A 24,597-nucleotide genomic window follows, 5' to 3' on the forward strand; every position below is an offset into this window, starting at 1 on the left:
AGTTAATGTGAAGACAGGCTCACCATGTGACTGGAATTTATAAAGAGATCATAAGTAGAAGAGCTATGAGAATTACAGCTGTGTGCACAAAGCAACGTTTAGATATAAACAGTAAAAGGCTTTCCAAGCAAACCAAACCTAAATGATGAGTCTGTGCTGATGAAATGTACAGACTTTCCAAGTACAACCTTCCTGGTTATTTATAGAGTTCTTTGAAGCATCACTGAAGCTTGTATTTTAAATGTCCAATTTAAAAAGTTTGGAAAAATAAAATTAAGTTTTTACATCTTATTTTTACAGCTTTATACTCTGAGAATATTAGACAAAATAAGCACTCTAAACACTACTTCTAAAGCCATTACTGAACATCACATTTAGATGATATATATATGTATGTTATATAGCACATGCGAGTTTAGATGCTTATATTTTTTTTCCCAGTGAAGGAAATAAACAATTTGTAAGTGTAGTATTTTCTAAACATGAATACCAATGTAGAACAAGAGGTAGGTAAAAGTGAATTCAGGCTGGACGCGATGGCTCACACCTGTAATCCCAGCACTTTGGGAGGCCAAGGCAGTAACAAAATGACTAGGATTAGAACTGAATATTGCGACAATTCTTTGCTAAAAATTCTGCTTAAATTCTCTTAGAATGGTTTCTTTTCTGCTCAACTCCAAGAAAGACAGTATATTCTGGCTCACAGACATTCTAGTCAGATGAGATCTTACATGGTCCAAAAAGAAAATGATGTGATATCTGAATTAATTTGGACCACCTTGTTAAAGGTTTGCCTTGGAGAAAAGTAGAATTTGGGATGACCTTTGTAACCCCAGATGGAAGTGGATCACTTGAGGTCAGGAGTCAGAGACCAGCCTGGCCAACCTGATGAAACCTTGTCTCTATTAAAAAAAAAAAAAAAGAGAGAGAGAGGGGCGTGGTGGCATGCACCTGTAGTTCCAGCTACTTGGGAGGCTGAGGCAGGAGAATCGCTTGAACCCAGGAGGTGGAGGTTGCAGTGAGCCGAGATTGCGCCACAGCACTCCAGCCTGGGCAACAAACAAAGCAAGACTTTGGGGGAAAAAAAAAAAAAATCTTCCTGCTCCTGCTCTTTATTTATACTTTGCTAAAGCCCCATCACATCAGTATTCTTCTAGACATTTTAGACATGTATGGTGGTGCTGTAACTTCACAAATCATTTACAGAATATGTGAAATGGCTTTTATTTTCCAATAGCACTATCCCAACATTGTTTTCTACTTTTTTAGTCGCTTTTAATACCATTCAGGGGTTATTAAGCCTGACACTTTCTCTTTGTGAAACAGCACACCCATTCAGGAACTCCTATATCTCATAGAACTATACATCTCTTGGAACCAACATTCACTTTATGAAGTTTTTTCCAAAAACTTTTAAGAAATTATGAGCAGTAAAATACATGCTACTTTCTCCTAAAGCCTTTAATATTTACATGCTACATTACTGATTCATTAACAAACAAGGTTTATGTAAAGTATACATATACATACTCACATATGGATATATGTATATTCTTCTTGACCACAAGGTGCTTCATATTTACATTTAAAGTAGAGACTGTTAACTCATAATTAGCCCTATGTGTTTCTATGACCCCCCCTCTTACCACTGGCAACATGAATGATAAATTGGTATTCCTATTTCATTGGCTGGATTAGATTAAGAAATAATGAGAACCAAAGGGATTTCAGTTATGCCCTGATCAAAGGGTTCCTTTCAATAACTTGTTTCTGAAATAATCTCATGAAAAAACAATTATTGTGCTCCTAAGACTTGGCACTAGACACTGGGTGTTACATATTTTAACTCCTATAATTGCCCTTTTTCAAACTCAGATCAAATTGTACATTAACAAATATAGTAATAACACTGCTAGATTTACACCTCACAGAACCCCACTGAATTTATATTCACATGACACCCTCCAGATTGTCAGCTCACTTCCTGAGAAGCATGCAACCACAGCAAGACTCCAATTACCAAAAAAAAAAAAAAAAACCTCATAAAACACACACTTCAGATCATTTTTGTTAAATCAGAGTATTAGTTACTTGAGAAAGCACAACAAATATTCTCATTGTAAATATGAAAAAAATAGGGACAATTGCAGGGCCAGTGGGAGTAATACAGAAGACTTACATAATTCTTTTTTGAGATAGGGTCTCACTCTGTTGCCCAGGCTGGAGTACAGTGGCACAATCTTGGCTCACTGAAACTTCCACCTCCTAGCTCAATCAATCCTTCTGCCTCAGCCTCCTGAGTAGCTGGGACTGCAGGCACCTGCCACAGCGCTTGACTCATAAATAATATTCAAATGAATATAAAATAAAAGTACATCCAACAGCCTTAGAATGATTCACAAATCATTAAGTCTTACAAAAAGAGATCTTCCAAGAAAATGGTTTAGTTAGAAAAAAAAACTAGTTTAGAAAAAGTACTCTGATTAACCAACTAACAATGCTGTGGCCACCCACTTTAAACAGTTATCAAATGCCTGGAGATGAAAGGCAGAACTTAATAGAGCAGAGTACAGAAAAACAAAAAAGTGCAACTAAATTGACTCACACATTACACAGAAAGCCTAACAATCCCAATTCACCTTACTTCCATGAGTGAGAAAAATACTTTTCCTTAAAATCATTTCATAAAGTGAGAATATTTTTACTTTAACATATACTTTCAAGCATTTGAAAATCAGATTTACAAAGAAACTATTGAAATATGTATTATAAAATACATTTAAATATGTGCCTAAACAGCCTTCAAATAAATTCTACCTACAGCGTTCTCATAGGACTATTTTGGAGCATACACGAACAAAGCATGAAATGTCCCTGTATAGGCTGAGTGCGGTGGCTCAAGCCTGTAATTCCAGCACCCTGGGAGGCCGAGACAAGCGGATGACTTGAGGTCAGGAGTTTGAGACCAGCTTGGCCAAGATGGTGAAACCCCGTCTCTACTAAAAATACAAAAATTAGCTGGGCATGGTGGCAGGCGCCTGTAATCCCTGCTACTTGGGAGGCTGAGGCAGGATAATTGCTTGAACCCGGGAGGTAGAGTTTGCAGTGAGCCAAGATTGTACCACTGCACTCCAGCCTGGGTGACAAAGCAAGACTCAGTCTCAAAACAAAACAAAACAAAAATTAGCCAGGCGTGGTGGCAGGTACCTGTAATCCCAGCTACTCAGGAGGCTGAGGCAGGAGAACCGCTTGAACCGGGAAGGTGAGGTTGCAGTGAGCCAAGATTGTGCCACTGCACTCTAGCCTGGGCAACAGAGCGCAACTCCATTAAAAAAAAAAAAAAAAAAAAAAAAAGAAAAAAGAAATATCCCTGTATATACTTACTATATATCATGTATAGTTTGTCTCAAGCTCTAACAGTGAAGCATCTCTCAGTTCCATAATGGAACCAACCCATTTTGGACTAACATCTGAGAGGGCCAAGGAGACAGCCCAGCTTCAGCAGAACTATGAAACAGGCTATAACTAAAATTTAAAATTTTTATAAACTAAAATTTAAAAATAAAAAATGCATTTAAATACAAAACAGCACCTGAACAAATGTAAATCTGAAAACATGGTTTAAAGGAAGAATGTATAAAAAGGGCAGTTTTGTCAAATTTAAGTTCGGAATGATTTAAAAAGAACTGCACAGCCAAAAACACAAAATGTGATAAAAGACATAAGTATGTATCAATTAAGGTAGTTGGTATTCACACTATGGTTTGCACTGGATGGACTACAAATACAGCATTTAACTTACAAGAGGACCCAGAACAGAGAAGGAATTTGGATAAATGAACAAGGGATTCATTTGGCATTTAACAAACAGTTCCTGAGCAGTATTCCAGGATGTAACTGTTTAAAAGACTGACAAGGTCTCAGGCTTTCATGCACTTTATATCACATCCTTTCATCCGCCTTCCTCTCCACAAAAGAGAAGACTTGGGAGGGTAAGAAAAGATTTTTTTTAATATGTAGGTAGGACAATAGAAAGAACATGGAACTCAGGCCAGGTACGGTGACTCATGCCTGTAATCCCAGCACTCTAGGAGGCTGAGGTGGGTAGATCATTTAAGGTCAGGAGTTTGAGACCAGCCTGGCCAACATAGTGAAACCCCATCTCTACAACAAAATACAAAAATTAGCTGGGTGTGGTGGTGGGTGCCTGTAATCCCAGCTACTCAGGAGCCTGAGGCAGGAGAATCGCTTGAACCCAGGAGGCGGGCGTTGCAGTGATCAGAGATCACGCCACTGCACTCCATCCTGGGCAACAGAGCGAGACTCCATCTCAATTTAAAAAAAAAAAAATTAAAAAACAGAAAGAAAGAACATGGAACTTAGAAAACCTAAGTTCAAATCCTAACCTGACCATCACCTCAGCCTCATTTTCCTCACCTATAAGATATAGGAAAATGATCACCAATCTTATTTTGTACATGATTCTAAAAATCAAATGAGATAATATGAAAACATTAGTTAAATTAAGTGTTTATGCTGAAGGATCAAATTTCTTCTGCAAGACTCTTACAAAGAATATCACTATAGATCGCAGCCACAGAGACAAACTGCAGCTCCATAAAATTCAAGGCTTATCAAAGATGGAATGAGTTGAACCCAATATCAGAGGTGTTCACACATAGGCTTACTGGCTTCTTGGCAAAAATACAGAAAAACACAGTAAGTTGACATACCATGTCCACAATAGTCATGGTGTCTAATATTTGTTCTTGCCCTCTCTGGGGAGTAAACAAAATAATAATTATGTATAGCATTAAATATGTTCCAGATTAGTTATTCCGTATGCATGATACAACCGATTATTCAGTGTAATTATTGTATCTGATTCAATTTACCCAACTCCTAGTTTTTCCACCATGGGTTTGGTATGAGAATTGTATAAGCTAATATAATTCCCTAGCACAAAATAGCTTCAAAAATGTTCTCTTTTCCTTTGTTACTTCTAAATTCTGTTCATGTGCACCCAACTTTCATTATTTGTTATTTATAGAGTAAGGATGTCTGATGAAATAAAAAGGAAATAGCATTCACCACAATGTTATTTTAAAAAGCAAATAACCACTAAAATATTCAAAAAAATTCTGCTCAGAAAAATTAAGTTCTATGACTTTACCTGGAAATCACGTACTGATTTTTTTTAAGAATTGAAAGATACAGTATTAGCAACCTACAATTCATTCATTCTCCCATTCATTCAACAAATGGTACTAACCACTACCATGCACTATTTGTAACTAAGGGTTTTTTGTAGTTGAAAGTTTTTAATTAGATACATTCTATAGAATGCAAAAAAAAAAAAAAATCTAACCTGGATTCTGGCTATAAAAAGGTCCTCCATTCATCTGATTCTGAAGGCTTGTTTGTGAAGTGATGGAAGGAGGGCGTCTATAGGGCAACGAGCCCCCTATTGTTGGGGGAGTATGGCGAGAGGCAGGCCTATTCATGCTGTAAAACTGTACAGGATGACCTGAAAAAGAGATAGAACATACATATGTCATTAAAAGAAAATTATCTCAGATCATTAAATACTTTATGTACAATGCCTAAATCTTAATAATTAAAAACAACAGCTAGTTTAACTAGTATCTGAAATACACAATGCAAGGTGAGTTATTGTTTGCTGATATTGTATCATAGTACAAAAGCAGAAAAGCAAACAAAACTATGATTAAGTTTGGAAAGCTGTATCTAAATAGTTTACTAATTAGGGCTGGTGCAGTGGTTCATGCCTGTAATCCCAGCACTTTGGGAGGCCAAGGCAGGCAGATCATTTGAGGTCAGGAGTTTCAGACCAGACTGGCCAACATAGTGAAACCCCAATTCAACTAAAAATACAAAAATTAGCCAGGCATGGTGGCATGTGCCTGTAATTCCAGCTACTCGGGAGGCTGAGGCATGAGAATCACTTGAACTCAGGAGGTGGAAGTTGCAGTGAGCCAAGATTGCACCAATGCACTCCAGCCTGGCTGATACAGTGAGACTCTTGTCTCAAAATAAACAAACAGTTTGCTAATTAACACTATTATTTCACTAAATTAAAAATCTGATGGGGTTTCAAAATCATCACAATTAATTAAAATTTATCTACTCCACCCCCAAAATATAGTCACTAAATACTGAAAACTAAAATCAACAAGAATGACGTTTGGGAAAGCAAGAGAAAAAAATGTTTGACACACAGTCTTATTCCAAAATAATAAATAATAAAAAACGTAAGGTAGCAAAAAAGTTTGTTTAAAGGAAAATAAAGTATTTCAACAAAAGGTTAAATGACATGATTCCAAATCAAACACTTCTTTCATTTAATCAAAAAATCTACCACGAAAGCTACATTATTTTGTCTTAAAATTAAAATCTAGAAAATTTACAATCATGAAAAAAATTAAGATATAAAAACAGGGTCAAAATACATCTTATTTTTAATACCATCCCTAAGTCCATACACAGTTACCATCAATTTCACTGTATTTTGCTCTCTTGAGAGTTCTTCCACAGCTAATGTCAACTGCAGACATGATTCCATAATCCATCAATTTCCTAATAATATAATCCACTCCCTAAACTTCACCTTGACTTCACTCCCACCTACATTAAGCTGAAAACTTTTTCTTACAGACAGAGCACTACAGCACCCATGAGAGAGTACACCAGCAGACAAGAGAGAAGGAGAGGGCAAGAGAGAAGAGGAGGGGGATAAATAAGTAGGTGGAGAAGAAAGCAGAAAGGGGACGGGAAGCTAGAGGAGGAGAAGATGAAGGTGGAGGAGGGCAAAAGGATAGAGGAGGGGAAAGGAAAGGAGAAAGAGAAAGGGAGAAAGAGAGGAGATAAGTGAAGAAGAAGAAAAAAAACACTTTTGCTAAACCCAACAGGAAGCCAGAAGGCAAAAGAATCCACTGAAGCATTTCCTGGAGGTCAGCCTACTGGAGAAAAGGGGAGAGTAGAGGAGGGGGCACTGGGGGAACAGATGATACCTGGCATATTCATCTAACCATTTGTGCCTAAGGTTATCCTGAAATTTTTTTAATTCTAAAATAAACTACTTGAGACACAGTGAGATTAAGACTTATGTAATGTATAATTTGATGAATGCTTGATTTGTTCAAATCTTCATGATCAAACACTGCAGTCATATCCTCTTCCAGGCTTCATATATCTCAGTTGAATCTTACCATCTGTATTCTACTTTAATATGAGACTATCTTCTTGGTAATTTTAAAGTAATAGAGGAAAAAAACACTTTGACAATTTTTCATCTTGTCTATTATTATAAAATGGCTTTACGTGACTAAAATTGCTCTATAGGAACTGTAAGTTTATCAAGCTTAGATTCATATGGAGTCATATAGATTACAAGAGCACTCAAGGCTTGTTATAACATTTAATCATCTTACATGTGTCTCAAAAACCTAAAACTCAATTGTGTTGTATAAAATCTTAAGCACTCAAGCTTAAACACAATCTGCTATCAACTGAGAAGCCTCTGTAACCATGATAAACATGAAAACGTACAAACGATTTAAAAGGCATATTTAGTTATTTGAACCACTGAATACAATTATTAGCATTTCAGTAATTAATCTATAACAAACTAATACAAACTAGGATCAAGTTAAAAACATCTGGATTAACATCATTATGAATTTTATATAGTTAGATCTAGTCTAAAACCTCACATGGGCTGGGCATGGTGGCTCAGGCCTTTAATCCCAGCACTATGGGAGGTGGAGGCGGGTGGATCACTTCAGATCAGGAGTTCAAGACCAGCCTGACCAACACGATGAAACCTTGTCTCCATTAAAAGTACAAAAAATTAGCTGGGTGTGGTGGCTCACGCTTGTAATCCTAGCTCCTCAGGAGGCTAAGGCAGGAGATCGCTTGAGTCCAGGCAACAGAGGTTGCAGTGAGCCGAGATCACCACTGTACTCCAGCCTGGGCTGTCTGTCTCAAAAAAAAAAAGACACTATTCACACTATTAATGAGAGATTTACCATTTGGGGTTTTAAAAATATATATACCTAATTATCATAAACCTAACGATAAAACCTGAAACTAAAAACTTCTAGAAGAAAACACAGAACAAAATCTTTATGACTTCAGGTAAAGAGTTCTTAGATATGCCACCAAAGCACAATTCATTAAAAAAAAAAAAAAAAAAAGAAAAATAACACTTAATAAAAATGAAGAATTTCTGCTATTTGAAATACATTTAAAAAATAAATGGGCCGGGCGCGGTGGCTCACGCCTGTAATCCCAGCACTTTGGGAGGCCGAGGCGGGCGGATCACAAGGTCAGGAGATCGAGACCACGGTGAAACCCCGTCTCTACTAAAAATACAAAAAATTAGCCGGGCGCGGTTGTGGGCGCCTGTAGTCCCAGCTACTCGGGAGGCTGAGGCAGGAGAATGGCGTGAACCCGGGAGGCGGAGCTTGCAGTGAGCTGAGATCCGGCCACTGCACTCCAGCCTGGGCGACAGAGCGAGACTCCGTCTCAAAAAAATAAAATAAAATAAAAAAATAAAAAATGAACAGGCTGGGCCCAGTGGCTCACGCCTGTAATCCCAGCATTTTGGGAGGCCGAGGCAAGCGGATCACCTGAGGTCAGGAGTTCAAGACCAATTTGGCCAACATGGTGAAACCCCATCCCTACTAAAAATACAAAAATTAACTGGGCATGGTGGCAGGCACCTGTAATCCCAGCTACTTGGGAGGCTGGGCAGTCGCTTGAACCTGCAAGGTGGAGGTTGCGGTGAGCCGAGATCACACCACTGCACTCCAGCCTGGATGCCAAGAGTGAAACTTTGTCCTCCCGCCGCCCCCACCCCCGCTCCCACCAAAAAAAATAGAAAATAAGCAAATGAATCACAAAATGGAAGAAAATATTTGTAACTCATAATCTATAAAGGACATATATTTAGAAAGTAAAAGAACTCAATGATAAGAAAAAAAACCCTATTAAAAGGATGAGAAGGAGCAAAACATTTGAACAGATATTTCACCAAAGACGATATACACATGGCAAATAAGCACATGAAAAAAATGTTCAATATCATTAGTCATTATACAGCCATTTTGGAAAACAACTTGGCAGTTTCTTATAAAGTTAAAAATTTACTTATAACCCAGCAATTCTATTCCCTAGGTATTTACCTGAATGAAATAAAAACTCAAGTGCACAAAAAAACCCGTATGTACATGTTTACGGCAACTTTATTCATAAGCACTCAAAACTGGAAAAATCTAAATGTCCTCTGAGAAAGGGATAAACAAATTGTGGTACATCCCCATACAATACAACACTACTAAGCAATAAAATGTAATGAAATACTTAAACATGCAACAACATGGGTAATTCTCAAATGCATCTGGCCAAAAAAACAGATCAAAAAAGCTACATACCATATGCTTTCATTTATGTGTTATTCTTAAAAAGGCACAACTTTAGAGACAAAAAACACATCAACGGCTTACCAGGAGCTGGGAGTGGAGGGGAAGGATTGACTATAAAAAGGGGGCATGGAGGAAATTTTTGTGATGATAGGACTGTTCTATATCTTGATTGTGGTGGCAACTACGTGTCAGTACACCTTTGTCAAAACTCACAAACATACGTGGTATACAGGGTGAATTTTACTGTACATAAGTTACCCCTTAGTAAAAAGAAAAAAAATTGCTTGGTAACTCAAGATACTGTATAAAAGAGACTACCCTGATATAAATTATTAAAAGGCATTTACCTTGCTGTTTCAAAAACCACAGTTAATTATCCTCTCACACAACAAACGTTTATTTAGTGAACACTGAGCCAGGCACCTGTTACTCAACTAATATTTAATTACTAAAACATAGACTCTCAGTTGGGGGTGATTTGTCCTTTCCAATGCATTCTTTATCAAAGCCGGAGCACAAGGAGATTCCTATATTTAACTAGTTAGTTTGGCCTAACAGTTGTATCTGTATCAAAAAACAGCCCATGTTTACATTTATCTACTGCAGAAAGCTTTTCTTTAAAAGTCATATAGAAGGAATCCCATAAGACACCATCCAAAATCCACTTTGGCTAAAAGTGTCTTTTAAAACATGTAAAGATCTTATATATGTTTAACATGTATAACAGCAAAGCTGAATGTAAATGCTATGAAGCTCTTTACTGGCAAGTGGAACACTACAGTGATTGATATGCTTTGAATCTGTGTCCCTGCCCAAATCTCATGTTGAACTGTAATCCCCAATGTTGGAGGTGAGGCTTGGGGGGAGGTGACTGGATCACAAGGGTGGTTTCTCATGGTTTAGGACCATCCCCCTTGGAGCTGTTCTTGCAATAATGAGATCTGGTTGTTTAAGTGTGTAGCACCTCCCACTTTGTCCTCTTGCTCCTACTCTGGCCATGTGACCAGTGTGCTTCCCCTCTGCTTCAGGCCATGAGTGTAAGTTTCCTGAGGCCTCCTCAGAAGCCGAGCAGATGCCAGTATCATGCTTCCTGTACAACCTGAAGAACCGTTAGCCAATTAAACCTCTTTTCTGCATAAATTACCCAGTCTCAGGTATTTATAGCATTGTGAGAACAGACTAATACAGTGATATATGTCCAAACACATATATTTTATAGCAGATAAGAACCTGTTTACTAGCCAGCATCATTAACTGTACAAATACATTTTGTAGCAATTGAGTCTATCTCCTCCCCAATCAAAACAGATTTTAGATTGCAATTTTAAAACACTAGCCAACTTAGATAAACCTGAAATTCTTTACAAGTACATTGTCTATGAGTTTCCAATGCTGCTGTAATAAACAACAGATTCTGTTAAAAACAGACTTACAGAGGCTTTCCATTTGTTATATCAAATATTTCCTATAAAATATACCTTAGAATTATTATAATAGACTTTTGTTAATCATTTAACCTGTAATAAAAATATTTCTAATGACAATTTCCAAAAACTGTACATAAGGTAGCTCCATATTAAACTTAAAAATCTCTAATAAATGAAATTCAAGCAATAAAAGAACATAAATTTATGCTACCCTATTGGAAAAATGTATGAGAAACTTTACCTCAATTTTCTCAGGAAATGCTAATCTCTGGTCACAGACTTTCTTAGTACATTATTCTTATTTTTTTTAATACGAAGTACAATCAAACCAAAAACAAAAAAAAAATCAAAGGTGCAAGTAAGAGAATAGCCAGATGACTGGATCTGCCTGCCAATTAATAAGCAAATACTTACCTGTAGGGGGAGTGGAAGAAACAACAGGGGGAGTTGGAGAAGTGAAGCCATCAGCAAGGGTCTGGGCACCCCCAGCAGCAGCGTCTGGGGCAGTGGAGGAAGGGACAGTAGCAGGAACAAGAGGGGCAGGGGCAGATGCAGAAGTAGCAGGAAGGGGAGGAGTGCCAGCAGAGCCAGCAGGGGCTGAGGGGAAAGAGGAGTAAGAGGCAGCATTAATGAGGCAATCATATGAGGCAGGATTAGAAAAGGTATTAGAGTATTTAATGTTAGATATTCAGTGCTTAACACTAACCAAAAGAATAGAGTTGAAAAAAAGAATAAAACTTATGTTAAAGGATGTCTATATAAGCAGCAAATAATTCAAGACGCTCAGGGTAACGTACAGATTTTTTCAATTCATTAAAAACAAACATTCCTTTTTATTTGAAAGCACTACTCCAGAAGAAAAGTGTTCCCTTCATATTGTTATTTTTAGCATAACATTCCGTATATAGTATACAAAACTAACATACTACACTAAAAAGCAACAGTTTTCCATTTTGAATTAGACAAATCAGAAAATAGACATATTCCAAATATCAGGCAAAAAAAAAGTTTTTTTAAAACACAAACCTTTACGATTTTTAAAAGGCATTATCTACTTGTTACTATAAGTAACTAAGTATGTAACATTCTATTAATGTATTTTGTGTCATGTTTTTAAAACTAAGTTTTAAGTGTGTATCTCCTCAAATCAAATAAGCAACTTTTCAGTTTCAGAGAAAAGAGGGTAGCATTTTCAGAGACTACTAAATTCCAATACGTCCACTAAATTTAACTGTCAAAACTACTTTTCATTATCTGCCCAATCTTCTGTTATTAATATGATTCTCACACTCAGTTCCCACTGTGTCCGAAGACTGCACTGTCATAACACTAGCTGGAATTAAACTTGTAACTCATAACAAAGTGTGATCTGAAACCTCAAAGCGGCAACTGAGCCACATCACCAAAGGCATAAAGAGAAGTGCAAACTGAGCAAACACTTACAAATCACTAGATTACAAATAACAAATATATAAAGACTTCCCAATATTTATGATTCCTAAAGAAAAAAAAAATTCTGATTATGAAGAAAGCCCACCATAATTAAATCACAAATTGAATCAAATTCAGAAAGGAAAAGTGAAGATGAGGCACCATGAATGTTTTACCTGGAAAGACACTGGGAGGAGATGGAGTAGGAACAGCAATAGGAACCCCCACACTACCACTTCCACTGTTCTCTCGACTGCTGCTCCGACTACTTGGGTGGCTCCCTCCACTACTCCCACTGCTGCTAAAGAAATAAGAGCCACCAAAACATGAGTATTTATAAACAATAAGAGATCATCAGCACTTCCCAACATTTTCTGAGATGAATGTAGCTACAATAAAGGTAATTCAAAAGCGTTCCACTTCAAAAAAAAATTTCCTTGAGCTCCAAGTCAGTGACAGGTTAAAAAAAGTGTGTGTGTGTGTGTGTGTGTGTGTGTGTGTGTGTATTTTTCTTAATAAAGTTGAGGGAAAAACTGAGTTCAATAAGCTTGTTTTGACATTTTGAAAAAATTATCCAGAAATATGTGATAAATGTTGAGGTTTAACACATTAAAACAATATTGCCTTTTTATATTCCAGTTTAATGCCTATCTGAAGAAACTTCTTTTATAATAAAAACATTTTCCTAAACAGATTTGAGTAATTTTAATTCACAATCATACTTTGATGTACTATCCCATATTAATATTTTATTATGTATAGTTTTTCATCTGTAAAGTTCCACCAAAAAACAACCTGACATTTCCCACATTTGGTCCATAATTTTTTTTCCAGATCAACTAAACTCTTAAAACTTGGAGAGAAGTCTGCACTTAGAGATGTCTGTTCTTTATCAACTTCCTGACTGCTCAAAGTTGCATCAGAACATGAGGAGAGAGAGGTGAAATCAGATGAGGTTTGGGAGAGGAGAGTGAGGAAAAGAACTTAGTGCTTGGAAAATGAGAGATTTACCTGAAGTAATCTGAACAGATTATGGTACTATGACCATCACATTTTGCACTGAGGTAGAGAAAATACCTGTAAGTTCGATTTCTTTGATTCACAGAAGCTGTCCTCACAGGGCTCTGCTGCGAGGGAGCCATATTACGGGTTGGGCTAGGTACGTAATCATTTGGTACCACTGGAGGACGCACTGGCTCCAGTGTGCGATAGGGGGAGTGCCGCCTACAAAAAGAAGAGCGTATGTATTGTATGATTAAGCAAGTTTCGGCACAATAAATTCAAAGAGTTGCCAGCAGTGAGATACAATTTGTAATCAGAGATAGGAAATGTGTTTTAACATAACCCAGCTACCAATTTCAGTCTTTACTAATGTATCACTTCTCTACCATTAGGGTTTTGGTGAATATTGTTATTTTTCAGTCTCCAACCTCATTTCCCTGTGCTAATGCAATTTTGTTCATTTATTCTCAAAGAACACAAAGGTTCTCTACCATTTAAGCCAATGTTTCCCAGACCCTACTCTCTTCTTAGAAGAGTTGGAATTCTTTTAGTATCATATTGAAGTCTCCCAACTGTACTTCATGAATGCACTAATTATTCTCCTCTCCCTTCTCTCCCTAACCAAAGATATTCAAAGACAGGAACCACAAATCTAGATTTCGGATCTATAACCCCCACACTGATGATCACTACTAGCCATAATAACTCATTTCCCTTTCTATATACCAAACACATAGAAATTAAAGTACATCTGTATACAAAAATACACACTTTAATCTCATCTTCCATTCTCACTTTCTCCCTCAACTTTCACCTTGATCTCTTTTCTCTTTCCCTCCTCAGAGTTCAACATTTACAAAGGTGGGGGGAAGCGAATGACCACCACAACAGCCTTTCTATATTATTTACTTTGAACTGTAAAATACAAATCAGACTGGATTTTATTAACACATATTTCCCACCTTTTCCCAATATTTCCTCATAAGGAGGATGAAAAGAGGAAGAAAGGAAATATGACAGGAAACAGGATGCACATGGGGAAATTAGTGATTATTAAATTAGTTCTCATTTCTACTTAGGTTTCCAAACTCTTTATGATAAACAGTCAATTGACATATTTTAGATGAGATCTTGGTCACTAAAAGAATAAGAACTGATCAAGATGTGAAAATTAAAAAGTTTTCCTGAAATGATGTTGCTCTAATGACTTAATGTATGGATCCCAGAGTTCCTTTAACTATTGCTCTCCTGGGGCACTCAAGTTATGGATCACTGATTTTGGATGAAATCACTTTGCAATTTACTCTACTACCCTTCAAAGTCTCCTTACATAAGTATATACATTCGTAATTAAAAATAAAATAAGGGACACTGGATGAAATCTTAGGTCAAAAGAGGAAAACGTAATGTCAGGACTTTGGATTTAAAATACTAAAAGGAAGTTCCAGCATCTCTTAAATTATAATGCAATTATTAAAAAATAAAATGGGAAACATTAATTTCTCCAACATCTAATTTTCAGACAATTTTTCCTAGGCAATAAAAATGTTTTGTTGTGGCCGGGTGCAGTGGCTCACGCCTGTAATCCCAGCACTTTGGGAGGCCGGGGTGGGCAGAGCACCTGAGCTCAGGAGTTTGAGACCAGCCTGGCCAACACGGTGAAACCCCATCTGTACTAAAAATACAAAAATTAGCTGGGAATGGTGGCATGCACCTGTAATCGCAGCTACTCAGTAGGCTGAGGCAGGAGAATCGCCCGGAGGCAAGAGAATTGCCTGGGCACAGGAGGCAGAGGTTGTAGTGAGTCAACATTGTACCACCGCACTCCAGTGAGACTGTCTCAAAAAAAATAACAAGTTCTGTTGCATCCAAGTAAAAATTCTTTGATAATTGAGAACTACAGAGTGAAGGCAATGACAAAAAGAAGATTTTTCTTTAAAAAAGCAAAGGAACAAAATGTGGTGACAAGGCAAAGACTATGTGGAAAAATAGGTTATAGCCATCAACTAGCAGAGTGGGTCTCAGCAACTGTGGTCCCCAAGGATCCTGCAGAACCATTGCTAATATACAAGGAAAACAAACACTGGTATAGGAGCAAATCTTCAAAACTTGAGAACACAAAGTTTCATTTTTCTAGGGACTTTCTAGGGACTAAGTAACTTATCTTACTAACAATTTTGATTTAAAACCCAACAAAATCCATAAGGCACTACACATGATACAAATGTAAATGCTTCCATAGGAAAATAAAAACAGAGTTCCTCTTCATCTCTCTACCCCCACCCCTGGCAATATTATACACTACTATGCCATCTACATTCTACTTTGAAGTTTAAATCTTACTTGATCCACTAGATTTTCTCTCTCTCTAAGCAGAATTATTTTGTCTACCCCTAATAGAGTCATCCTATTCCTGGTTGGAATTTATTTTTATTCTTTGGTCTCCTACTGTCCTATTATTCCTCTTTCAGCACTATCCTCCACTGTATCTCAAATCAGTTTGTCCTATCGTGATTCACAGTGCTTGACTGGGTTTTGGTTTTTGGAAGGTTTGTGGTTGTTTTTTTTGTTGTTGTTGTTGTTGCTGCTGCTGCTGCTGCTGCTGCTGCTGCTGCTGGTGGTGGTGGTGGTGGTAGTGATGGTGGTGGTGGTAGTGGTGAGGGAGCCAAAAACAAGACTGTCAATTAAAAACTTGTTTAGCATATATAATAAAGCCAATGGTTGTCAAAACATTTTGTCTTTGTCTTATACATTTTTTAAAATCCAATTTGTGGTACAGTGACCCTGAAAAGTTGATAGAGGACAAATATTACCCCCCCTTTTACAGATGAAAAAACTGAATTCTCAGCAGCTGACTATGCAGGAACTATAAAGTTACAGCACAGCTGAAACAGAATTTTAATCATCTGGCTTCTGGGCTATACTATGCCAACCTAATCATAAATCTCAATCACAATAAGCCAAGTTTATAATACGATGCTCTAGAAGAAAAAAGTCAAGCTTTTCCATTAATTGGTCATTTTTGCCAAATGTCAAATCTAGAGCCCAACTCTGTAGGACTAAAATAAAGCTCCATATTCTTCTTCTTTTTTTTTTTTTTTCTTTTTTTTTTTTTGAGACAGGGTCTCACTCTGCCACCGAGGCTGCAGCACAGTGGTATGATCACAGCTCACTGCAGCCTCAACCTCCTGGGCTCCAGTGATCCTCCTGTCTCAGCCTCGCGAGTAGCTGGGGCTACAGGTGCATGCACCACCATACCCAGCTTATTTTTGTATTTTTCGTAGAGACAGGGTTTCACCATGTTGCCCAGGCCGGTCTTAAACTCCTGGGCTCAAGTGATCTGCTCACTTCCGTCTCTCAAAGTGTCTGGATTACAGGCATGAGCCACCACACCTGGCCTAAAGCTCAATATTCTTGTAGGTTTTACAGAATTTTATAATCTACACAGCTTAAAATGGATAGTTGGAGTTAAACTGTAATATAAAAGACTATATAAATTTTCTGAAAGAAAAGGAATTAAAATTAGACTGCAATTTACAATAAATCATGAACTTGGGCTAGGATTTTACCTCAAATTTTAAATTCACTAGAAAAACAATTTCTAAACGAATCTTTTTGAACTATAAAAATGTGTTTCCCAAGAGAAGAGAAAGTTATACACACAAACAATAATCCTACAAAGAAAATGTTCTCTCTTCAAATACTCAAAAAATAATTTAAATATATGTTGTGCTTCCTTTTTAAACAATACTACATGAAATGGTTTTCAATTACTACTTAGTTATATACTCACCCAAGTGTCCCCTTCCCTGACATGGGGGGACTAGGGGGCTTCTGAGTTGGAGGTGTGGTACGTGGCAGCCCACCCATCTTCATGTTCTGGGTACTCACCTAAAAAATTTTAAGGAAAACTCAAACTTGTATGCAGTGAAATAAAGTGGCACTTTTGGGAAATAATGCTACACTACGTAACAAAGGAGGGGAAGGTTTAAATACAGGGAAAAAATTAGAGGCCATGCATTTCATATGCAATTTCTACTCTACTATTATTCTACAGTTGTACTCAAAGGACTCTTCCTAACGTGAGATTTTCAAATCATTATAAACTTGTACGCAAAGACTTTATTTGCCATTAGGCCATCACACCAACAGATCACTGGTTAGACTATTTGATATTACATTCAATTAAAATTAAATAGAATAACTACAAAATTTTAGTTTTAATAAAGAGTAACTCAATCAAAAACAATAATGCTTTTAAGCAATTCCTTATTTTTAAAGATAACTTTCTTTTCTTTTTCTTTTGAGACGGAGTCTCACTCTGTCACCCAGGTTGGAGTGCAGTGGCATACCTTGGCTCACTGCAACCTCTGCCTCCCAGGTTCAAGCAATTCTCCTGCCTCAGCCTCCCAAGTAGCTGGGACTACAGGTGCAAGGCACTACACCTGGCTAATTTCTTGTATTTTAGTAGAGACGGGGTTTCCCCATGTTGCCCAGGCTGATCTCAAACTCTTGAGCTCAGGGAATTTGCCAGCCTCGGCCTCCCAAAGTGCTAGGATTACAGGCGTGAGCCACCGCACCTGGCCAGTAACTTTCTTTAGATAGCAAGCTTATAAGGAAAATATATTTCCCAAATAAAAATATGCAACTATGCATATGATCCACTGTAACTAGAGAATATAAAGATAAATCATATAATATACACAGAAAATTTTAGTTTTTTAAATTGTGGGCCAGTCTTATAAGTCAGATTTAGTTAGTATCTTCTTATGAGGGAATCACCTACCTGAAAACTGCTAGAAGTTCAAGCCAGGTTCCTAAACATCTGAACCAGAAAGTTAAGGCTGAAGTATCCCATTCAACTGGGAGCAGCACAAGGGCCACAGGCAATATCCTAGTTCCAATGGAAATTGAACCCACTCAGGCCCAAACTGAAGGAGAATTCAGGCATGAGAAAGATGTAACATAGCCCTAAGTCAGAGCTGGACCGTAACTCCACTCACTATTCTATCTCCAACTGAAAATGCAAGTGTGGGAAAGATGGGTAATCTGGGAATAATGGAGGTCACCAAAGGAGTATATCAGCACTTACACAGAAAGCCCTGGCTATCTCAAAAAGCTAAGAAAAGTCACTCACAAGTGTAGTTCAAATGCAGTCTCAAGAGACTACCAATGGGTTAGTGTTCACCACACAGGTTCATATCTGATCCTATTTTAAGACCCTAATATTCAAATAATATTTGAATTGCCATCTTCAAAATATATTTTTAAAAAGGACCTCAACTTTTCTAAAAATAATGTGGCTAGAGTAGTCAAATTATACTTCCTAAATAAAATTGCAAGACATTATACCATTGAAACCAGAATACATTCATAACTGTAATTTCAGAATATAAATTTTCAGAAAGCAAATCATAATTGTATACAGAAAAGTGAGGCTATCAAAACCAACCCTGGCTTAAGGGGAATTTTTTAAAATCCTAAAATAATACTTGTTATTTGAATAGGCAAGAAATACTATCTCAAGAAACAAATTCTTCAAATGAATAGCCCAGTGAACAAGTTGCGTGTGATGTTAAAACAATCTTTAATGACAAATGATACCTTTGAAATGTCAATATTTTAAAGTGAAGCATTTATCTGTAATCCTTTTGTTGTTGCTTTTAAACAATAAAAACAAACATTATCAAGTAAGAGTAAAGATTAACTTATCCTTGCTCTCCCTCTCATTAATAAGCAGAGGGTATACTACTCGTATCTTAAAATGAAAATGCCAAAAAGTTTTTTTAAAAAAAATCAATCCACATTTGGGGAAAATTTTGGAGCCATATAACAAATAATGAATAGCTTTTAAAACTGCATATCTTAATTTCTGAAACCAGAAGATTTTTTTAAAGTAGTAACCAAAGTCCTTTAAGCTCAACCTTAAAAAACATAAAACCCAAAGTTACTTTAAGTGATGAGGGAGAAGTGAACCAAACACTAAAACTATATCAATCTGCTAGAAACAGGAAGGAAAAGGAGCAGGAATTTAAGAGAGAATTTTATTCTATACATGGGATAGCTAAAATATTTGAAAAGAGCTTTCCAACTTCTATTTGTTTTAGGTTTTGGTAAGCAAGGTGTTTTTGTTTAAATTGCAGTATCTTCTGTAAGTCTTTAGACCTACCCCCCCACCAAAAAAAAAAAAAAGCATAAAATAAACAATCTATATATTAAAATCTGGTGGACATTTCTTTTTTTTTTTTTTTTTTTTTTTTGAGACTGAGTCTCGCTCTGTCGCCCAGGCTGGAGTGCAATGGCATGATCTTGGCTCACTACAACCTCCACCTCCCGGGTTCAAGCCATTCTCCTGCCTCAGCCTCCCGAGTAGCTGGGACTACAGGCACGCCACCACGCCCAGCTAATTTTTTATTTTTAGTAGAGACGGGGTTTGGCCAGGCTGGTCTCAAACTCCTGACCTCAGGTCTCCCAAAGTGCTGGGATTACAGGCGTGAGCCACCACGCCCGGCCGACATTTCTATTAGTATAACTTGGTACATTTTATGATCTGTAGAATCATCAAATGACTGCATTTATTTGGTTAATGGGATTGGATGACTAACCTAAGTCACTTAAGAAACAGGAATCTCTGTAGAATGTTCAAACAATCTAATTTTATACCTCACTAATATTTCATTACCTATTAAAAGAGTTTTTCAATATTTCCTCAAGGCAGCTTTTCCCTTGTGAAAAATGTTTCTACATTAAGTAAAACAATAAACATGCTATGCAGAATATAAATACTGCCTTCAAATTTGAAGAAAAGGAAGAACATAAATCAATGCCAAACAAAATAATTTTTATAATAGGTAAAATCTATATTATAATTAAAGTTAAACTATATTTCAGAACTAAAATAATCTGGTACAAATAAAAATATATTTACTAGACAGCCATCATGATTGATCCTAAAAAAACTATTTTGAGGGAAGTATTTAAGAGATAAAACATTTCCTGACAAGTAGCAAAACAGATGAGATCTCTATGTGCTGATGGAGAGGAACTTAACAAGAGCAAGAGCGAGAGAGAGAGAGAGAGAGAGAGAGAGAGAACATATACCATAAACTCAAGACAAGGAAAACAAAGCAATACTGCAGCCACTTCATAATAGCAATTTCACTTGAAATATTTTTTAAAGTTATAAACACAGCAGAACTATCATCAGGCACATAATAACAGTTTAGGGAATTATGATACCAATGATAATTTCGTTATGTATTTTTTTTATTCCATAAAATGAAGAGTCCTAAAGAGCTAAGTGAAGCAGGTATTAGGTACAAGAAAGAAAAGTTGGAAAAGTTCCCACTTTTTCCCTACCAGAGAGAAACCTCCAAAACAGAAGAAATATTTCATTTAGGTGATGAAGGTTAATGCATGGCCACAGCTCAAACACTTTCCCACTGGGTTATGATGAAGGAATGCAAATACCACCAGAGGTAGAAGCAGTTCCTTTATGACTAGGCCTTGGAGATCACTACAACTGGCACCATCCATTAAGCCAATTATTGTGACTTAATGCCTTTTGTTTGTTTTTTTTTTGAGACGGAGTCTCGTTCTGTCGCCCAGGCTGGAGTGCAGTGGCCGGATCTCAGCTCACTGCAAGCTCCGCCTCCCGGGTTTACGCCATTCTCCGGCCTCAGCCTCCTAAGTAGCTGGGACTACAGGTGCCCGCCACCTCGCCCGGCTAGTTTTTTTTTTTGTATTTTTAGTAGAGACAGGGTTTCACCGGGTTAGCCAGGATGGTCTCGATCTCCTGACCTCATGATCCGCCTGTCTTGGCCTCCCAAAGTGTGCTGGGATTACAGGCTTGAGCCACCATGCCTGGCCTGACTTAATACTTTTTCTACAATGCTCCTACGTATCCTGCTCTACCTTCTTTGGTACATTCAATACCTCCTTGAATACTGATATAATATTTATTACAAATATCATGTCTGGACAGCCAAGTATCTCTAATTCATAGAAGACATCACCTCTGCTATGAAATCTCCCAATAACAGACGACCTACTACAACAGAACAGTGGCAGACGCATCCTAAAATGTTATATGTGGTATACCCCTCATCTATTCATCTCCTACCAGACCTCTAGGTACAAGAGTAAAGGCATGTGGGGAAAAAAAGGAGACAAAATGGTCTATAAAATGATTTCTCTGCTTTAAAGGTATTTTGAAATAAATAAGACTCACATGCTTAAAATAAAAAGCAATGTCTGACTGGGCATGGTGGCTCATGCCTGTAATCCCAGCACTTTGGGAGGCCAAGGAGGGCAGATCACCTGAGGTCAGGAGTTCACAGACCAGCCTGGCCAACATGGCAAAACCCTGTCTCTACTAAAAGTACAAAAATTGGCCGGGCGTGGTGGCAGGTACCTGTAATCCCAGCTGCTCAGAAGGCTGAGGCAGGGAGAATCACTTGAACCCGGGAGATGGGGGTTGCAGTGAGCCATAGCACCACTGCACTCCAGCCTGGGTGACAGAGTGAGACTCCATCTCAAAAAAAAAAAAAGAAAAAAGAAATGTCTACAGATTCTATAGAAATTAAAAAAAAAAAAAAAGACATATCAATGTGAGAAGAAAAATCCTGAGCTAGTTTTTCTCTATGAAACCTTCCCTAACAATTTCTTCAACTTGTTAAGTTTTAAAAGAACAGGATTCCAGACTGGGCAACACAGCAAGACCATGTCTCTTTAAAAAAAAAAAAAAAAAAAAAAAAACCTCCAGGAGGGGCTGTAGTCCCGCTACTTGAGAGGCTGAGGCAGGAGGATCACTTGAGCCCAAGGATACAGCGAGCTACCATGCCACGACACTCTAGCCTGAGCAACAGAGCAAGACCCTATCTCTTTAAAAAAAAGAAAAGAGAATTTAAATATACAAATAGAAGAGGGGAAGTGTATGTAGGTTGTGTCTGTATGTGAAATAGTGAGGATGGGAAAAAGCTGAGGTCAGTCACCTCTAGGCCTTCATTCTCTGTCCAGTTTTGTTTCCCATTATAGTCCCATGTAGTACATAATTCTCTGACTTTCTAGAGACCTCTATCCCTCTCTTCAGAGGATGTATGTTCCTATTTCAATTCCTAAGGGACATCAGGAAAAGGACGAGAAGATCCTCTGAGGAAAATCAAAGTTGAAACCAGGAATTAGAGTATAAATTCAGGACAGAGGTTAAGATTTTTAGTAAAAGGGTTAAAAGACAAAAAAGCCTATCAAGTCGAGAGTCCAATAATAAAACACAGAGAATAAGGGAACATAAGATTAGGAGTAAGAGGAAAGAGAAACAGGTAAAGAAAACAAGAGAAATAAAGATGGACAAACTCCTGCCTGATTTTGAAAACAGATTCTAACAACTGGCTTTTGTCAAAACAGAATTGATGGCTTAAGGTTGGAACTTATAGGCAAAACAGATGGGTCTCTTGAAGGTTGAGCTTTTCTTCCAGGTGCTGTATCGGATAAATTTTTAAGAATGCACCTTCAACTGTACCTGAAAGCTAGAAATATAAGGGGAATTTATCATATTTCTGTAAGGAATGACAAATACTTGCTAAAAATAGTACTGAAGTGAAAACAGACCATTTTTTAAACATGGGGCTAAATGATGGATCTTCAAGATACTAAGCAAAATTTTTAAAACTATTATATTCTTAATTTGCTGGCTGTAAAACCCTTAAGCCCTGCTCATCAATTATTAAGAATCTGAGCTGGGCACAGTAGCTCACGCCTGTAATCCCAGCACTTTCGAAAGCCGAGGCGGATGGATCACAAGGTCGGGAGTTTGAGATCAACCTGGCCGATGTGGTGAAACCCCGTCTCTAGTAAAAGTACAAAAATTAGCCAGGCGTGGCAGCGGGCACCCATAATCCCAGCTACTAGGGAGGCTGAGGCAGGAGAATCACTTGAACCCGGGAGGCAGAGGTTGCAGTGAGCCAAGATCGCGCCACTGCACTCCAGCCTGGGCGACAGAGCAACACTCCATCTCAAAAAAAAAGAAAAAAAATAAAAGAATCTGCTTGGGCGATGTTCAACTGAAATAATACGTTAAGAAACATAAGTTTTTATTACTTTTGATTAAACTAATACGCTTATTTTAAAAATACTTAAGTTTAGCTTCATTAGTGACAATTTTAATGTTTTCAACACAAAAATTCATTACAAACACATCATACTGACCTCAGTAACAGGGTCTTAAAATTCTTTTTACTACTAAAAGAGTACTGGCCAGGCATGGTGGCTCACAATTGGGAGGCTGAGGTGAGAGGATGGCTTGACCACAGTTCGAGACCAGGCAGGCCAACACAGTGAGACCCCACCAAAAAATTTTTTAAAAAATAGCCAGGCATGGTGGTGCACGCATGTACTACCAACTACTCAGGAAGCTGAGGCAGGAGAACCACTTGTGTCGGGGCAGTCAAGGCTACAGCAAGTCGTGATCACACCAGTGCACTCCAGCCTGGGGAACAGAGAGAGACCCTGTTTCCAAAGAAAAAAAAGAATAGGGAATAGGAACCAGTTCAAGGTACATTCCACTTTTATATGGCCTTAGGTATATATGAAAACACCTCCAATATGGCATTCTATCCACTGACTTTGTACGTCCTTTGTTATAAAACTATTACCATACTGTTTTTGGTTTTTTTTTTTTTTTTTTTTTTTTTTTTTTTGAGACAGAGTCTCACTCTGTCGCCCAGGCTGGAGTGCAGTGGCACGATCTCGGCTCACTGCAAGCTCCACCTCCCGGGTTCACGCCATTCTCCTGCCTCAGCCTCCCGAGTAGCTGGGACTACAGGCGCCCACCACCTCACCCGGCTAATTTTTTGTACTTTTAGTAGATACGGAGTTTCACTGTGTTAGTTAGAATGGTCTCGATCTCCTGACCTCGTGATCTGCCCACCTCAGCCTCCCAAAGTGCTGGGATTACAGGTGTGAGCCACCACGCCCAGCCTATTACCATACTGTTTTTAAAAACATTATGAACTCTTAAATTTGTAACTTGACTGAAGAAAAACAAAAACAGTTAATCCAAATTTCAGATGACAAGAACCATTAAGCATCAAACATGCTGTATAAAATAGTAAAAGTTAAACTCTTAAACAAGGAGGTCTCTTCTGAGTCAAATCCCACACGTCTGGTCCTAAAGTATGATGACTTTCTCTAGAGTCTGTCTGAAAAGTATAAAAAGTATGACAGCAATGGGAGCAACAAAGACAGAGCTCAAAAAGTGCTGAGGAAGAGATAAAAAGAGAAGTAGAAAGAAA

The 24,597-nt window shown here is 37.7% G+C and overlaps 1 protein-coding gene across 41 annotated transcripts in view; it reads right to left on the bottom strand.

Moving 5' to 3' along the window:
* The window catches only part of ABI2 (abl interactor 2), a 113,740-nt gene that overhangs the window by 34,181 nt on the left and 54,962 nt on the right, over positions 1–24,597 (bottom strand). For 8 of the 41 annotated variants that reach the window (XM_050750838.1, XM_050750841.1, XM_050750836.1 and 5 more), the window contains 5 exons: positions 17,100–17,197; positions 13,382–13,528; positions 12,481–12,605; positions 11,288–11,470; positions 5,369–5,527 (listed from right to left, as the gene is read on the bottom strand). In XM_050750838.1, the coding sequence (XP_050606795.1) occupies positions 5,369–5,527; positions 11,288–11,470; positions 12,481–12,605; positions 13,382–13,528; positions 17,100–17,197 (712 nt within the window). The remainder of the gene's footprint in view (positions 1–5,368; positions 5,528–11,287; positions 11,471–12,480; positions 12,606–13,381; positions 13,529–17,099; positions 17,198–24,597) is intronic. The other 33 variants (XM_050750868.1, XM_050750856.1, XM_050750865.1 and 30 more) reach the window with 7 other exon arrangements.

The sequence above is a fragment of the Macaca thibetana genome, chromosome 12 (assembly GCF_024542745.1).
Source record: "Macaca thibetana thibetana isolate TM-01 chromosome 12, ASM2454274v1, whole genome shotgun sequence".
In the NCBI taxonomy this organism is placed as follows: domain Eukaryota; kingdom Metazoa; phylum Chordata; class Mammalia; order Primates; family Cercopithecidae; genus Macaca; species Macaca thibetana.